General features: G+C 43.1%; 1 protein-coding gene across 3 annotated transcripts in view; it reads right to left on the reverse strand.

Annotated features, from left to right (window-relative positions):
* LRSAM1 (leucine rich repeat and sterile alpha motif containing 1) overlaps positions 1–16,009 on the reverse strand; it is a 144,836-nt gene that overhangs the window by 53,856 nt on the left and 74,971 nt on the right. For all 3 annotated transcript variants that reach the window (XM_077475170.1, XM_077475161.1, XM_077475157.1), the window contains exons 14-15: positions 13,832–13,876; positions 816–886 (exon numbers count right to left, since the gene is read on the reverse strand). In XM_077475170.1, the coding sequence (XP_077331296.1) occupies positions 816–886; positions 13,832–13,876 (116 nt within the window). The remainder of the gene's footprint in view (positions 1–815; positions 887–13,831; positions 13,877–16,009) is intronic.

Raw genomic sequence — 16,009 nt, forward strand, 5'->3', positions numbered from 1 at the left:
TACACACTTGCAATCCTGTCACTAGCAACAGCTCACCAATTACAATTAGAACTGACCCATACATTGATGATGAGTCCCTCTCTAAAAACACCCAACTCTTCCTGCGTCTAATTTTATATTATGCTAAAAAAAAATCTATTACCATGTATTGGAAGTCCTCAGCCCCCCTACTATATAGCCTTCTGGCTTACTCTCATTAATCAAGCACTCCCGTTGTACAAACTGACATATGAAGCCAGAGGCTGTCCACGTAAATTTCATAAAGTCTGGGATGTATGGGTAAATTCTGATCACACTATACCACCTAGTACATGAAGTAGGGCTTAAGGATAAGAGTATCATTGTTTTATTCCTATTTTTATTTTTTTTCCTACTCCATTCTGCCTGATAGTTGTATTGTTATACATTATTCTATTGACGATACTTGTTTTACACCTGTAGAAATATCCATGCAACATGTTTGGTCCCTCAGTCCATGATCTATGTGTAATGAACACTTTAAACTTTTTGTGTTGTGATACCTGAGCAATGTTTGCTCATTCCTTTTTTTTTTTCTTTATGTTGAGTTATAGATTATATGTGCACACGTTATGTACATTGTCTTTATGTACAATAAAGTTACCTTTAAAAAAAAAAAAAAAAAAAAAAGAAAAGAAAAAAAGAACTGAAACATACTTTCAATGGTCTATATAGACATTTATATCTATGTTTTAACAAATGATTTTTATTAAGCAAGAGAGTAAACAGGAAACAGTTAGACAATAAGTTACACAGGGTATATTATGTAGCTATCCAGACACAGGTTTGGTACCTACCAGCAACTTCTTTCCGCCGAAGGTTTTCTGCCTCTTCCTGCGTGATGGCCATGAGCTGCTCCATTTTTATCCTATGCAACACAACATATTTGGACATGTCACTAAGAGAATGATTTTCAAGACTGTGCCCTCCCAAAGATTATAACCATCCTTTTTTGTACACACTATTTTAACGTGTTTCTGAAGTCAATTTTATTTTATTTTTATTAAGTTTTGGATAGCATTGCGAAGAGTTAGAACCTCTGTTAGAAGGTTCATGCTCTCATTGTCACCAGGACAAAAAGAGAAATTTAAAGGTTTACAGTTTTTACTGGAGGTTTACTGGAGGTAAGGGGAAATCTATCCAAAAGAACACAGACAGCAAATAAAAACCTGACAGGTGTCTAACCATAGCCTACTCTAGCCTTAAAAAAATAAAAATAAAATAAAATGTATCATTGCACCTACGGTATTTTTGCTGTGCATCGAATGCAAACATACTGTTAATTTTTTAACACAAAGACCAGCTGCATGCTGTCAGCATTATCCTAAAACTTTATTGTTCAGGATGCACACAATGGAAGCCTCATCTGGGAACACCGCTGCGCCCCCCCCCCCCCCCATTTGTTTTACCCTAAAAATGGGCCTTAAGGTGGCCATGCACTATGCAAATTTTGCCCGTTTCCTGATGAACTGGGCAATGTGGGTGGCCCTGTTGCCACCCTCCTGCCCAATATTCTTTTTCTTTTTTGTAAATTTCTTTTTAGTAATCTGCCCAATATTCTTTGGCTTAAAAATAAAGGAGCTGGACAAATAATGGTCAGGTGAACAGTGGCTGCATCCAATCAAATGCAGGCATTGTTTGGGTATTCTGCCAACCAGTGATGCTGGAATACAATAGCCACACTGGGAGATCCCCCCATCTACAGGCTGTAAAAAAAAAAAAAAAATCTGTGTATGGCCAGCTTTAGTTGTAGAAATGGGGAGACGCAGGAAGGGAGGACCATTTATAAAGTACAAGTTATTAGCATAATCCAAACTTTAAAAAAAATACACAGGTCAAATATACATATTTCAATTGTGCCACAAAAAAAAGTCCCACCTTGGAAAAAGAATCACCTGCTAAATAAAGCCTTTCTTTTTTTGGGCAAATAGGAAATATGTATGAGAAAATGTGTGCTGTACAAAGAGTCCTCCCTATCTCTATGACTAAGCTAGTTTTTAGGGTGAAATGTATCTGAAGGTAGAGGTCCCAGGCAGAGTTTTCAGTGTGCACATACGGAATACTCATCAGCGTCTGGCTGGTCTTTGTGATTTAGCCATTTTTGGGAAATGTGGTTGAGCTCCATTCTATCTGCGCCTGCTTTCCTTGGACACTGGCAAGCTATGTAAACTTGTGAGCAGAAATTTCTTCTATCTCCATTCTTTTCCTTGTTATTAACTTGCTCAGGCTGTGAAAAAGCTGACAGAGATGTACATGAAATGAATTAATCCACAAAGACAATATTTTCTCCACTACTTTAACCTAATATGTCCAGTTTAGATATGTGAATGAAAGTTTTACCATTATAAATGGTTATTGGAATGGAACTGTTACTAATATATAAAAGAAGACCGTAAATAAAGGAATCATAACTGTATAGCAGCAATAGCTACATATACCCGCACTGTCTCTACCATTGCTTAATGCTGGATCCTCATGTGCATCTGTCATGGTGAAATTGCAGCTTAATGGCTGCTGTTTGCCAATACACATGAGGCTTGGCTCACCTTTCTTTTCCTTGAAAAGTGCATAGCAATCTTTGATGCAGCTGGAACTTTGAACTACAGATAGCTATAACTCAGAAGGGGGTCATTGCTAAATTCAACAGTAATAGTGTAAATAGAATGAAAGGGAAGGCGCTGTGTTCATGTGTAAAGGAATAAGAAAAGGAATATGAATATGTGATCATACTCATATATCATTCCTATAAATAACAACTGTGAATACAACATGTAGCAAGCTGAAAATCCATAAGTGAAACTGGAATGTAAAAATAAATAAAACATTGCAATGTGCACCAATAGTGAAATCAATGTATAGCAAGCTGAGAATCCATATGTGATATTAATCCCAACACCAAAAAACGATGATAAATAGTTTCTAGTTCTTCCACCACGAGTGCTCAATGGGAAGGTGGCAACTCACCAGAGGGGTTTGACCCCTTTTTTACAGGATGGTCAAAAAGCGCATTTGGAATACCAATTTGATTTCACTGTCAGCATCACTCCACTTCAATGGCCCCTCTGGATGAAGCTCCTCTGCTGCTTCTACCAGCAATCATATGCATTATTATTATTATTGTGCTTGTTGCAAGAGCTTTTGGGAAATTAATTAGAAGAAACCAGTGGACACTATATGATTATATGATTGTCACATATTGAACTGTCCAGCTAGAAGTTGTACAGCATTGTTTATGCACCAGCATTTTCTAACTGCCTGGATAAGGGGGGTTGTGATTATGTGGGTAGTGGGACAATAATGTCTGTTAAATATATTTTTATTTATTTTATGTACATAAATAAAGGTTTATTTAGGGGTTTCCGGAATGCAATTTTCTCCATACTCTGGATAATTACTGGCCTACAAATTCCTATTACAGAGGCTGCCATGTAAACAGGAAATACTCCTGTGTGCACAGCACTCGCACCACCTCCTATCTCCGAGGCAGCCAGACTGAGCCTATATATCGTTTGTGGCCATGGCGCTGGGAGATCGTCGGGTGCCACAAAAGATATACATGTTTAAATAACCAGGCGGGCCATTCAAAACCGGACCGCGGGCCGGACTTTGGACATGCCTGCATTGAGGGTATGCCACGATGCTCACCAAGAATGTTATTTTTTATTTTCCTGGCAGACAAAATTACTATTGCAAAAGTATAGAGGAAATCCACAGTCTCTCTGACACAAGTTAGAAGGAAAATATTGTGGATAACGATCCATGAAAATATTGATGGTATTATTAAATATACATGCAAAAAATTTTAAACTATGTAAAACCCATAGGTCCACTATATTTGGCATCGAGTACATCTTCCAACCCGAGCAGACCTAGTGCTGGATGAAGATACCTACACCTAACTCTCTAATTTTTTTTTATTCTTTTGTTTCTTGTATAATCATGACTGACTACACTTTATACAGTGCCTTGCGAAAGTATTCGCCCCCTTGAACTTTTCAACCTTTTGCCACATTTCAGGCTTCAAACATAAAGATATAACATTTTTATTTTTTGTGAAGAATCACCAACAAGTGGGACACAATTGTGAAGTGGAACGAAATCTATTGGATAATTTAGACTTTTTTAGCAAATAAAAAACTGAAAAGTGGTGCGTGCAAAATTATTCGGCCCCTTTACTTTCAGTGCAGCAAACTCACTCCAGAAGTTCAGCGAGGATCTCTGAATGATCCAATGTTGTCCTAAATGACTGATGGTGATAAATAGAATCCACCTGTGTGTAATCAAGTCTCTGTATAAATGCACCTGCTCTGTGATAAGCCTCATACACACAATAGGACTTTGTACAAACTTTCCCTTGGATTTTTGTACAAAGGGCGTCGGCCCTAAACTTGTGTTGCATACACACAGCAGGACTTTTTCAGCCAACTTTCACCAAATCATGTGGTTTTTCTGCTCTTTACCGCCACCATTGGTCAACTTCTGTATTGTTGTCTGATCTTTTGCATTGGTTCTGAGCATGCCTGTTTGTACTTTGTACAAAAGTCCTATGGTTTTCTGTACACACGATCAGACTTTGCTCCATCAGACTTTTGTTGCCAGAAAGTTTGTCCGTTTGCACAGCCAGATTGATAAATAGAATCCACCTGTGTGTAATCAAGTCTCTGTATAAATACACCTGCTCTGTGATAGTCTCAGGGTTCTGTTGAAAGCGCAGAGAGCATTATGAAGACCAAGGAACACACCAGGCAGGTCCGTAATACTGTTGTGGAGAAGTTTAAAGCCGGATTTGGATACAAAAAGATTTCCCAAGCTTTAAACATCCCAAGGAGCACTGTGCAAGTGATCATTTTGAAATGGAAGGAGTATCAGACCACTGCAAATCTGCCAAGACCTGGCCGTCCCTCTAAACTTTCAGCTCAGATAAGGAGAAGACTGATCAGAGATGCAGCCAAGAGGCCCATGATCACTCTGGATGAACTGCAGAGAACTACAGCTGAGGTGGGAGAGTCTGTCCATAGGACAACAATCACTCGTACACTGCACAAATCTGGCCTTTATGGAAGAGTGGCAAGAAGAAAGCAATTTCTCAAAGATATCCATAAAAAGTCTTGTCTAAAGTTTGCCACAAGCCACCTGGGAGACACACCAAACATGTGGAAGAAGGTGCTCTGGTCAGATGAAACCAAAATGGAACTTTTTGCCCACAATGCAAAACGATATGTTTGGCGTAAAAGCAACACAGCTCATCACCCTCAACATCACCATCCCCACTGTCAAACATGGTGGTGGCAGCATTATGGTTTGGGCCTGCTTTTCTTCAGCAGGGACAGGGAAGATGGTTAAAATTGAGGGGAAGATGGATGCAGCCAAATACAGGACCATTCTGGATGAAAACCTGTTGGAGTCTGCAAAAGACCTGAAACTGGGACGGAGATTTATCTTTCAACAAGACAATGATCCCAAACATACAGCAAAATCTACAAAGGAATGGTTGACAAATAAACGTATCCAGGTGTTAGAATGGCCAAGTCAAAGTCCAGACCTGAATCCAATTGAGAATCTGTGGAAAGAGCTGAAAACTGCTGTTCACAAACGCTCTCCATCCAACCTCACTGAGCTCGAGCTGTTTTGCAAGGAAGAATGGGCAAGAATTTCAGTCTCTCGATGTGCAAAACTGATAGAGACATACCCCAAGCGACTTGCAGCTGTAATCGCAGCAAAAGGTGGCTCTACAAAGTATTAACGCAAGGGGGCCGAATAATTTTGCACACCCCACATTTCATTTTTTTATTAGTTAAAAAAGTTTCAAAAATCCAATAGATTTCGTTCCACTTCACAATTGTGTCCCACTTGTTGGTGATTCTTCACAAAAAATTAAAATTTTATATCTTTATGTTTGAAGCCTGAAATGTGGCAAAAGGTTGAAAAGTTCAAGGGGGACGAATACTTTCGCAAGGCACTGTACACTATATTGTCAAAAGCATTGGGACGCCTGCCTTTACACGCACATGAACTTTAATGCCATCCCAGTCTTAGTCCATGGTAAGGGTTCAATATTGAGTTGGTCCACCCTTTGCAGATATAACAGCTTCAATTCTTCTGGGAAGGCTGTCTACAAGGTTTAGAAGTGTGTCCATGGAATGTTTGACCATTCTTCCAGAAGCTCATTTGTGAGGTCAGGCACTGATGTTGGACAAGAAGGCCTGGCTCACAGTCTCTGCTCTAATTTATCCCCAAAAGTGTTCTATCGGGTTGAGGTCAGGACTCTGTGCAGGCCAGTCAAGTTCCTCCACCTCAATCTCGCTCATCCATGTCTTTATGAACCTTGCTTTGTGCACTGGTCCAAATCATTTGGTGGAGGGGGAATTATGGTGTGGGGTTGTTTCAGGGATTGGGCTTGGCCCCTCAATTCCAGTGAGGCGTCAACATACATTTATGCTCCCAACTTTGTGGAAACAGTTTGGGGATGGCCCCTTCCTGTTCCAATTCCAACATGACTGCTCATCAGTGCACAATGCAAGGTCCATAAAGACATGGATGAGCCATGTGGACAGCCTTCTCAGAAGAGTTGAAGCGGGTTTTAGCTGCAAAAGGGTGAGCCAACTCAATATTGAACCCTAAACCCTACGGACCAAGACTGGGATGCCATTAAAGTTCACATGCGTGTAAAGGCAGGCAGCCCAATACTTTTGACAATATAGTGTACCATCGCTTGTGTTTCACAATTTTCTATAACTTTCTTGAGATGGAGATTCTCTCCTCATCTATAACAATTATTAGGATGTTGTTAGAAGCCTTATGGAAACTGAGAATTTGATATGTAATTAGCTGGAATTCATTTGTTGATATTGCACTCCCCGCTAGTGTCCCTTGCTATTACTACAAAAAAAAAAAAATTGCATGTCTTATACACTTTAAAATCTTGAGTAAAAACTATTTGAATGGAAAAACAAAAATTAAAGGTTTATATATTTTTGGAGTTAATCTTGATGTGGCATCCACCATCCTCCAATTTCCTTCTCTCTAAAATACTTTTATAGTAAGGTATGGTGTGGACACTGGCCCTAAATTATTTGAAACAGATGCAACAAATAGATCTCTGGAGTAAAAATCAATCTCACATATACATTACAAACTGGCAGCTTGGGCACTTTTCTGCTGCTTAAAAACAAAATGCCTCAAGCTGGAATTCCTTTACAGGGGTCAGTCCAAACAAAATTGTTCTCAGCAATTTGGAGTTTCCTGCTATAAATCTGGGTTTCCAGTTCCTCCTATTACAGTCTCTATAGCAGGCATGTCCAAAGTCCGGCCCGCGGTCCGGTTCTGAACTGCCCGCCTGGTTATCTAAACATATATATCTTTTGTGGCCCCCGACGATCTCCTAGCGACACAAAAAATATATAGGCTCAGTCTGGCTGCCTCGGAGATAGGAGGCGGTACGAGTGCCGTGCACATAGGAGTATTTCCTGTTTACACGGCAGCCTCTGTAATAGGAAGTCCCGTCTCCGCCATTGGGTGCATTATTGGTAATGGTGGGTGCATTCCTGACAATAGGGAGTGAAATCCTGGCTAATGGTGGCTGCATTCCTAGCAATGGTGGCTGCATTCCTGGCTAATGGTGGCTGCATTCCTGGCTAATGGTGGCTGCATTCCTGGCTAATGGTGGCTGCATTCCTGGCTAATGGTGGCTGCATTCCTAAAAAATAGTGAAATTCTGGCTAATGGTTGGTATATTCCTGGCTAATGGTGGCTGCATTCCTGGTTAATGGTGGCCGCATTCCTGGCTAATGGTGGGTGCATTGCTGGCTAATGGTGGGTGCATTGCTGGCTAATGGTGGGTGCATTGCTGGCTAATGGTGGGTGCATTGCTGGCATTCCCAGCCATCATCTATGGCCGGCTTTAGACTTATGGGTAGATTTACTTCCAGGAACCTTGAAGGACAGCACAAGATAGCCATGGTATCCAACAGGAATCGAAAACACATCACAAAAAACACTTAAAAAATAAAATCCTTCTGCTGAACTAGTCCGTATTGGATGAGACCTAAAGGACATGAAGTGAAGCCAAAGAAAAAAAAGAACATAGAACATGGGAGGGGTCTGGCTGTCCTGGAACATCACTGAAAATAGAGTTAGCAATAAGTTATACTCTGTATTTCACAAATCATTTTCTAGGACAGCACAAGAGAAGATTACCAAGAAACAAAAATATATTCCAATAATAATGTGACCAAAACCTAATGAGGTTCTAATCTAAATGGCTCAATGTAAAAGGGAAATTAGGAAATGTATTTAGTGATCTATTTGGCTCTGTTATACAGCTCTGTGGATATGAGGGATATGGATATAGAATTTCTACATATTTAGAAAAGAAAAAAGCTCTTAAAGAGGAAGTAAAGGCAAAAAAATAAAAAAAACACACCCTGTAAGGCAAAGGCATAATGAGCTAGTATGCATAGCATACTAGCTCATTATGAATAACTTACCTGAGAACGAAGCCCCCGAATCGGTCCTCCATCTTCCTCTTCGCCGCTGCCATGTATCCCGGAGCGACTTCCGGGTCTCGCTGCTCCGGCGCTGTGATTCGCCAGAGCCGCGATGACGTCACTCCCGTGCATGCGCACGGGAGCCGACACATATTGCCGCGATCTGCGGCCTGCCCAGTGCGCCTGCGCCTGCCCAGTGCGTAGCGGTGGCTGTCTTCGGGTAAATATCTCCTAAACCGTATAGGTTTAGGAGATATTTCTTGGACCTACAGGTAAGCCTTAATCTAGGCTTACCTGTAGGTCAAAGTGGTTTGTAAGGGTTTACAACCACTTTAATATATTCCTAAGTGCAAGCTGAAAATGTATAGCACGGCATGCGGTGTCGGCCCCTATCACTTGAATGGGTTGCGTTCAGCAGGCTGTACTTCCTGCCTCATGCTACAAGCAGAGGTAATATTTGCTGCCTTGGCTGCGGCATGTGTATTCTGTGAGCATACTATGGAAAGGAAAAAAAAAAAAAAAAAAAAGATCTTTATCCTCTTGAATGCTCTAAAACAAAGCATTATGCAAAGACACAGACACTTTTGCTTCCAAAAAGTTAGGAGTCTCATAGATAGCCCTTGTTTTAAGGAAAGTAAAAACTTTGAAGATTTAGTAAGCTTGTCCTGTATTCTCTCATTCTTCAAGCAATTAGCATCCCTATGCTTTCGGAAAGAATCAACTTCCTCCTTCACCGTTTCCAGATTCCTTACTGCACTAAAGGGTGCGGAAGAGAGCAGCAAAAAAGATGGAGGACTTTTGGCTTTAAGTTCAGAGAGTAAGACTTTTTTTTTTTTTTTTTATTGGAACAGGAGGAAGTTAGGCATTATTGAGAACCTGAGCTTGAGAAAAATAAAAAATAGGATTTTTTTTGTACTCGTCGTAAAATCCTTTTCTCTGTAATTCACCGACCGACACAGCTCCTCTCTGTAACAAATGGGTTGTTAGCCTTATCACTAGGAGAATACTAGGCAAAGCTGTAACACAACACTCAGAACTCTGAACCAGGGGGGCGGTCCCTCAGGCTACAACCCTCCACCTTGCAAAGCAGAATCAGTACGTCAACAAGCAGTATAACGTAAAGATAAAAGGAGGGGTGGGTGCGGTGTCGCTCGGTGATTTACAGAGAAAAGGATTTTACGGCGAGTACAAAAAATCCTATTTTCTCTTATATTCACCGACTGACACAGCTCCTCTCTGTAACAAATGGGATGCCCCCAAGCAGTGCCAAAACGAGGGGTGGGAAAAACAGCATAAAAACTTCATCCACCATGGCAAGTGGGAACTAGTGAAACTATACCCACAAAAAAAAAAAAAAAAAAAAAAACAACAGTGCGTGGAAAAGCACCACAAAAAAAAAAAACAGGGCATCTTCAACAGGAGTGATCCCCAAGACCGCACCAAACTATGGAAGTAATGCAACAGCGCATTAACATAACAGTACTGCGTTTTTATCGAAAAACCAGGAAAATATCTATTGTATATTCAATTGCAACTACATGGCCGCCTGCAAAACTTTGTGCCCAAAATAGGCATCAGCCGTGCACTGACGTCTACCTTGTAGAACTTGGTAAACATGTGGACAAACGACCAGGTCGCCGCCTTACACACCTGAGCGACTGACGCTTGATGTCAGAAGGCCCAAGATGTTCCGATTGCCCTTGCGGAGTGGACAGGGAAAAAGGGGCACCTGCCCCTTCAAGGTGTAGGCTTGTACTATAATCTATCTGATCCACCTGGAAATGGTGGCCGACGAGACTTCCATGCCTTTCTTTGGACCAGCCACAAACAAACAGCGAGTCTGACTTCCGAAAGGGAGCCGTGGCAGAAAAATACACCTTCAGAGACCTAACCACGTCAAGAGCGTGAAGGGCCACCTCCTTAGGTTGCTTCGGCTTAGGACACAGAGATGGTAATACAATGACCTCATTGATATGAAAAGTCTAGACCACTTTCGGTAGAAAGGACGATTGCGGACGCAACACCACCTTATCCCTGTGAATAACCAGATAGGGCGACTTGCAGGACAAGGCTGCCAGTTCCGAAACCCTCCTGGCCGATGTGATGGCCACCAGAAAGACCACTTTCTAGGAAAGAGTCAACAGGGGAATCTCCCTGGTATTTTCAAACGGCGGTTTTTGAAGCACCGACAACACCAGGTTCAAATCCCATGGGGCTAATGGTGGACGCACCGCAGGGACTACGTGTCGTACCCCCTGAACGAAGGTACTCAATAAGGAGTGCGATCCCAGGGGTAGTTGAAAAAAGACAGCTAAGGCTGAAATTTGCCCTTCGATGGTGCTTAATGCCAATCTCTGGTCAATTCCTTGCTGGAGAAACAGCAGGATCCTAGATATGGAAAAGGAGTGCGGATGCCATCCTTTCTCCTCACACATGGGGATGTAGGCCTTCCAGGTATGATGGTATATCTTCCGAGAAGAAGATTTCTGCGCTCTCAACATAGTTGGAATCACAGAGTCTGACAGACCCCGGTTCCTCAACACCTGTCTCAATAGCCATGCCGTTAAAGCCAGCGATGGCAAAGCAGGATGGAGAATCGGACCTTGAGACAGGAGGTCCTCTCGCAACGGCAGTCGCCAGGGAGCATCTGTCACCAGACGCACCAGGTCTGCGTACCAAGGACGCTGAGGCCAATCTGGGGCAACCAGTATCACTGGGATCCCCTCGGCTTCCACTCTGCGAAGCAGACATGGCAACAGTTTCAGTGGAGGAAAGGCATAGATCAGCTGGTACTGAACCCACGGTCCTGGACACAAATCTTGGCACCTTGTGATTGAGAAGGGAGGCCAGAAGATCCACGTCTGGTGTGCCCCACCCTCAGGCACAGTGACCTGAATACCTCTGGATGCAACGCCCATTCTCCTGGGTCCAGCATCTGTCGACTCAGATAGTCCGCCTGCCAGTTCTCCACTCCCGGGATGTAAATGGCCGACAGGGCCGGTACGTGACGCTCTACCCACCGAAGTATGTGAGCAACCTCCCGTGCAGCGGCTGAGCTTTTTGTTCCCCCTTGGTGATTGATGTACGCCACAGCCGTGGCATTGTCTGACTGTATCCTGATCGGACACCCTTGAAGTCTCATCGACCATGTGTAGAGGCACAGCCTGATCGCTCTCAATTTGAGCAGATTGATCAGTAACTTGGATTCTTCCGTCGACCTGCCTTGAAGGAGGCTACCACAAGTCCCAGTACTCGCATGCAAAAGCGGAGAGATGACCACTTGCGGTTCATCAGCAGTTTGACTGCGGATCTGAGAGTCTGAAGGGAGAAAAACTCTCGCTTCCCTGGAGTCTAACAGCAGGCCTAGGTACTCCAGACGCTGAGTCGGCACAATCACAGACTTTTTGAGGTTCAACAGCCACCCAAATTCTTGCAGGGTCTGCATGGTAATCACCACATCCTCCTCTAATCCTGAGGCGGAAGGTGCTCTCAGGAGAAGATCGTCTAGGTATACCACGATCGCGATCCCACATTGTCACAGCAATGCCAAAACTGGAGCAAGTACCTTGGTAAAGTCTCGGTGGGCTGATGTCAGACCAAAAGGAAGAGCCACAAACTGGTAGTGGGCTTCCCCGTCTGCAAATCGCAGAAACTTTTGATGCCGAAGGCATATGGGTATGTGCAGGTACGCATCCTGGATTTCTAAGGACGCCAGGGAGTCCCCTTGATGGAGTGCAGCGACTACTGAGCGAACTGATTCCATTCTGAACCTCTGCACTTTCACAAGTGATTGAGGGCTTTTAGGTCCAAAAATCGGACGTACCCCTTCCTTCTTGGGAACCACAAACAGATTTGAGTAGAATCCCTGGAAGCGTTCTGAGTCCGGAACCGGTATAATCACTCCGCGAATCAACAAATCCCCTACCGCCCCCAAGAGGACCTCCTGGTGAATCGGGGATACGGGTATGCTGGAGGGGAAGAATCTGCTTGGCGGCCAAGAGAGAAACTATCTTGTAGCCTGTGGAAATCAGATCGCAGACCCATTGGTCGGATAACCGGGAGGACCACCTGGCTGCAAACTCCCGAAGCGACCCCTCACCCGCGACATGGGTGGGGGCAAACCTTCATGCGGTAGTACTTTTATTCGCAGGCTTGTTAGGCTTGCGGTTCCAGGGACATTTTTGACCGTCCATGGGCGTCCTGTCGGGCTGGGGGCGTTTTGTCGAAGCTCCAGGCGGACGAAAAATACGTTTGTGAGCGGAAAAAGAGGGCCCTTGCCTACGGCATGGCTCCTTGTTGTGTTACAACTTTGCCTAGTATTCTCCTAGTGATAAGGCTAACAACCCATTTGTTACAGAGAGGAGCTGTGTCGGTCGGTGAATATAAGAGAAAATAGCTCTACATTGCCCCTAGCAACAGCACTACACCCTAATGCAAGGAAGACGATGCCAACAAGGTCAAAACAGGACTAGAAGAGGTCACTAAAAATATCCAAGAGTCCAACAGTAGAAAAAAAAAAGTAAAAAACATGCGAGAGGTTAAACCATTAACACCCCAAAATAGGTAAGTTCGAAAACTTACAGCAAGTCAAGCCTATCACTTACCTGCACAATGCTTGCGCCTCGGGTTACTGTAGTCAATGATGCGGTCTCCTCTCCTGGATACATGATGCAGAGGGTGCAGCAGTGTGGAAGGGCTACCCAAACACCTGACATGAGGATATCCGTGCCAATGCGATGGAACCTGCTACCAAAAGTGGCCTGCAAGAAACGGTCTCTAAGATCTCACATTTATTGGGCCAGCAGTCAAGGCCTGACACCATTCTCCAGGACTAGCCCCTATCAGAAGAGACAACCAGGGTCTCCGAGTCCCAATAATGAAGGCAGGAGTGGCTTGAGGGGCCTGCGACTCTCAAGGGGGCTAAGTCTGGGGTAGTCCTGGATCCCCAGAATCATGGAGCTGAGGAGGGCCCCCAAACTGCACTCTCAGTGGTCCAAGGGGCATAAAAGAGAAAGAAGGGGCTCTGCTTCACTACCGAAAAAAAAAAAAAAAAGAAGCCAAAATAAAGAAAGATGGAGAAGGACAGCACAAGGGAGCCCATCATCTCCACCCTGGGTTCCAGCACAAAGTTTCCCACCTGAAGGAGGAAACACAAATATTGACCAATTCAGCAAAACTTAATTTTAATGTGTTTTTTGGTGATGTTTTTCCTGTTCCTCTTAGTGGTGGTACCGATCTCATTTGCTGTCCAAAAACACAATTTGGGAGGTTTATGGCAAACTGAATTTTTAATGTCACCTATTAATGGATGAAATAATATTACTAACCTTTCATCTTCCAGAGACTTCAGAATGGCAGAGCTTTGCTTCTGTCTGCAAAAAATAAGTTAATTTTAAAACCAGAATTATAGTTACTCAGCCAATGGATTTTCATTTTTTACCTCTTTGCTGATATGCTTGCAATTCAACTGCTAGCGAGAACTCCCCAAAAGCCGAATTGTTATGAGAGACACAGAAGGGAAGTAAATTAAAACACTCACCTGTTTGCATGTGTCACTACATCACCGGCTGGATGAGTGAGATATGACTCGTATCTCACGCCAGAAGCCTACTTTCTAAAATGTTTTTAGCAGCAAGGGGGTGAAACATACAAAGCAAGTGAGTGTTCTCCCAGCATATTCTAGCGATCCTTTCACTGGTGACTTTTTGCCTGTGACAGGATCACAACTGTGATATTAGCCTTATACATTTAGTACTTCTAAGTGGTTGTAATGGCTGAAGGTTTTTTACCTTCATCCATTCTATAGCATGTCCACCATATTTGCTTCATGTCTCCTAGGTCTGAGGATCCCCTAAAACATGTAGAGGAGAAGGTAGGGGGGTATTTAAGAATTCTAGCCGGAGTAAAGTTCCACCGGGACAAGACTTTGAAGGAGTTTTCTAAAGTTATTACATTAGTGGAGGAACAAAATAATACCTCCCATATTTTTGCAAGTTTGCATGGCACCAAAGACCCTTTCCCAGTTAGAGCAGTAAGAGGGAACATGCGAGTTAGATAGTTTGGAAGAATATAATAAAGAGAATAAGGGTTATGGGGGATGTCCGGAATCTGTTTTTTAAATGCTGTTGCGGTCATTGGCCATCATGGTTTTTTGTCAGGGATTCCAGAAGATGATGGATTTGGGATTTCTCAGAATCTGCATCCTTGAGGTAATGAAAGGTGGCGATGCTTCGAGAGGACAATAAAGACTGAACCGTCATTAAACCCTTGCTACGCCACCAGTGATAGCTCTGAGGATTCTCCAAACCCCGGGGAGATATAAGGTGGTTAAATATTTTAAAAAGAGGGTGGTGCAGTTATATCAGTTGGACTGAACATTTTATGGAGCCCCATACAGCAAGGGTGTGGGACAGGACAGGGTTTAAAGGTTTAGGGCATAGTTAAGGGGGGAGCCAGGTCAGGTAAAGAAGAGAGTGGGACCAGGTCAGTGTCTACTACATTGATAAGAGACCAGAGAAGTGCAACCATTCCTGCAAACAGTTGAGCAAGAAGATCTATCTGAGCCTCTTTGTAATAATAGGTGATGCTCAGCATCCCCAACCCTCCCTGAGTTTTAGGTTTATAAAGTAGGTATCTGTGCAGTCTTGGTTTGACCAGGCCCCATATAAACTTAAAAAAAACAATTGTAAAAAAAAAAGAGAAGGCGTTGCAGGGAGCGCAATGTACAGGTCAGCAGTCATTTAAGGGGCGTGGTTGATGTTTAGGGGTAGAAATGAGTTAAAGGTTGCTTTCCATCGTTAGGATAAAGTTTTAAAGCCTAGATGTAGCCATAATAAAAAAAAAAAACAGCACAAGTGACATGACTTTGTTGATTGTACTGTTGACTCCAGGTTTCCTTAAAATTTTCCCCCCATCGACTCTCTTCCACCTGCCGTAATCTCCCGGTGCAGCGGGCGTTAATAGAACTGGGGGAGCTGTCATTTTCACCCGACTATGCCCGCCATTGCTGCCCAGCTCTGCCAATCATAAAAGCCAGTAGGATGGAGGATGATTGAAAGATCTGCCCCCTCCATTCATAAACCTTGTTTCATTCAGAGAAGCTGTAGAACAGGTTCTACATATGGTGGAGCTAGGCAGAAAGTTTAGACATAGTCGGGCACTCTTGATGAGTGCAAATGACAGCTCCCTCAGTTCTATTAACCACCGCTGCACCCAAAGATTACAACAGATAGGGAGGGATTAATGGAGGAAAGTTTCAAGGAAACCAAGAGCCTCTAGAGACACAGTGGTGCAAATCAAACACTAAGCATCTGCTGCCAAAAAAAATAAATAGGTTCATAAAAAAAACACCCAAGCTCTAGGAGCTCCTTAATACACAAAAACAATATGCACTTGTCAAGTTCTATTTGAATTCTTTTAGGTCCCCCGTCACTTGGATAATTTGAACTGCTCCTCGTTTTATTACAATATCATATCTCTGAATAAGACTTCTTGTTTAATTGTCA

The sequence above is a fragment of the Lithobates pipiens genome, unplaced genomic scaffold (genome assembly GCF_037356315.1).
Source record: "Lithobates pipiens isolate NorthernLeopardFrog02 unplaced genomic scaffold, aLitPip1_a1.2 Scaffold_1, whole genome shotgun sequence".
In the NCBI taxonomy this organism is placed as follows: Eukaryota; Metazoa; Chordata; class Amphibia; order Anura; family Ranidae; genus Lithobates; species Lithobates pipiens.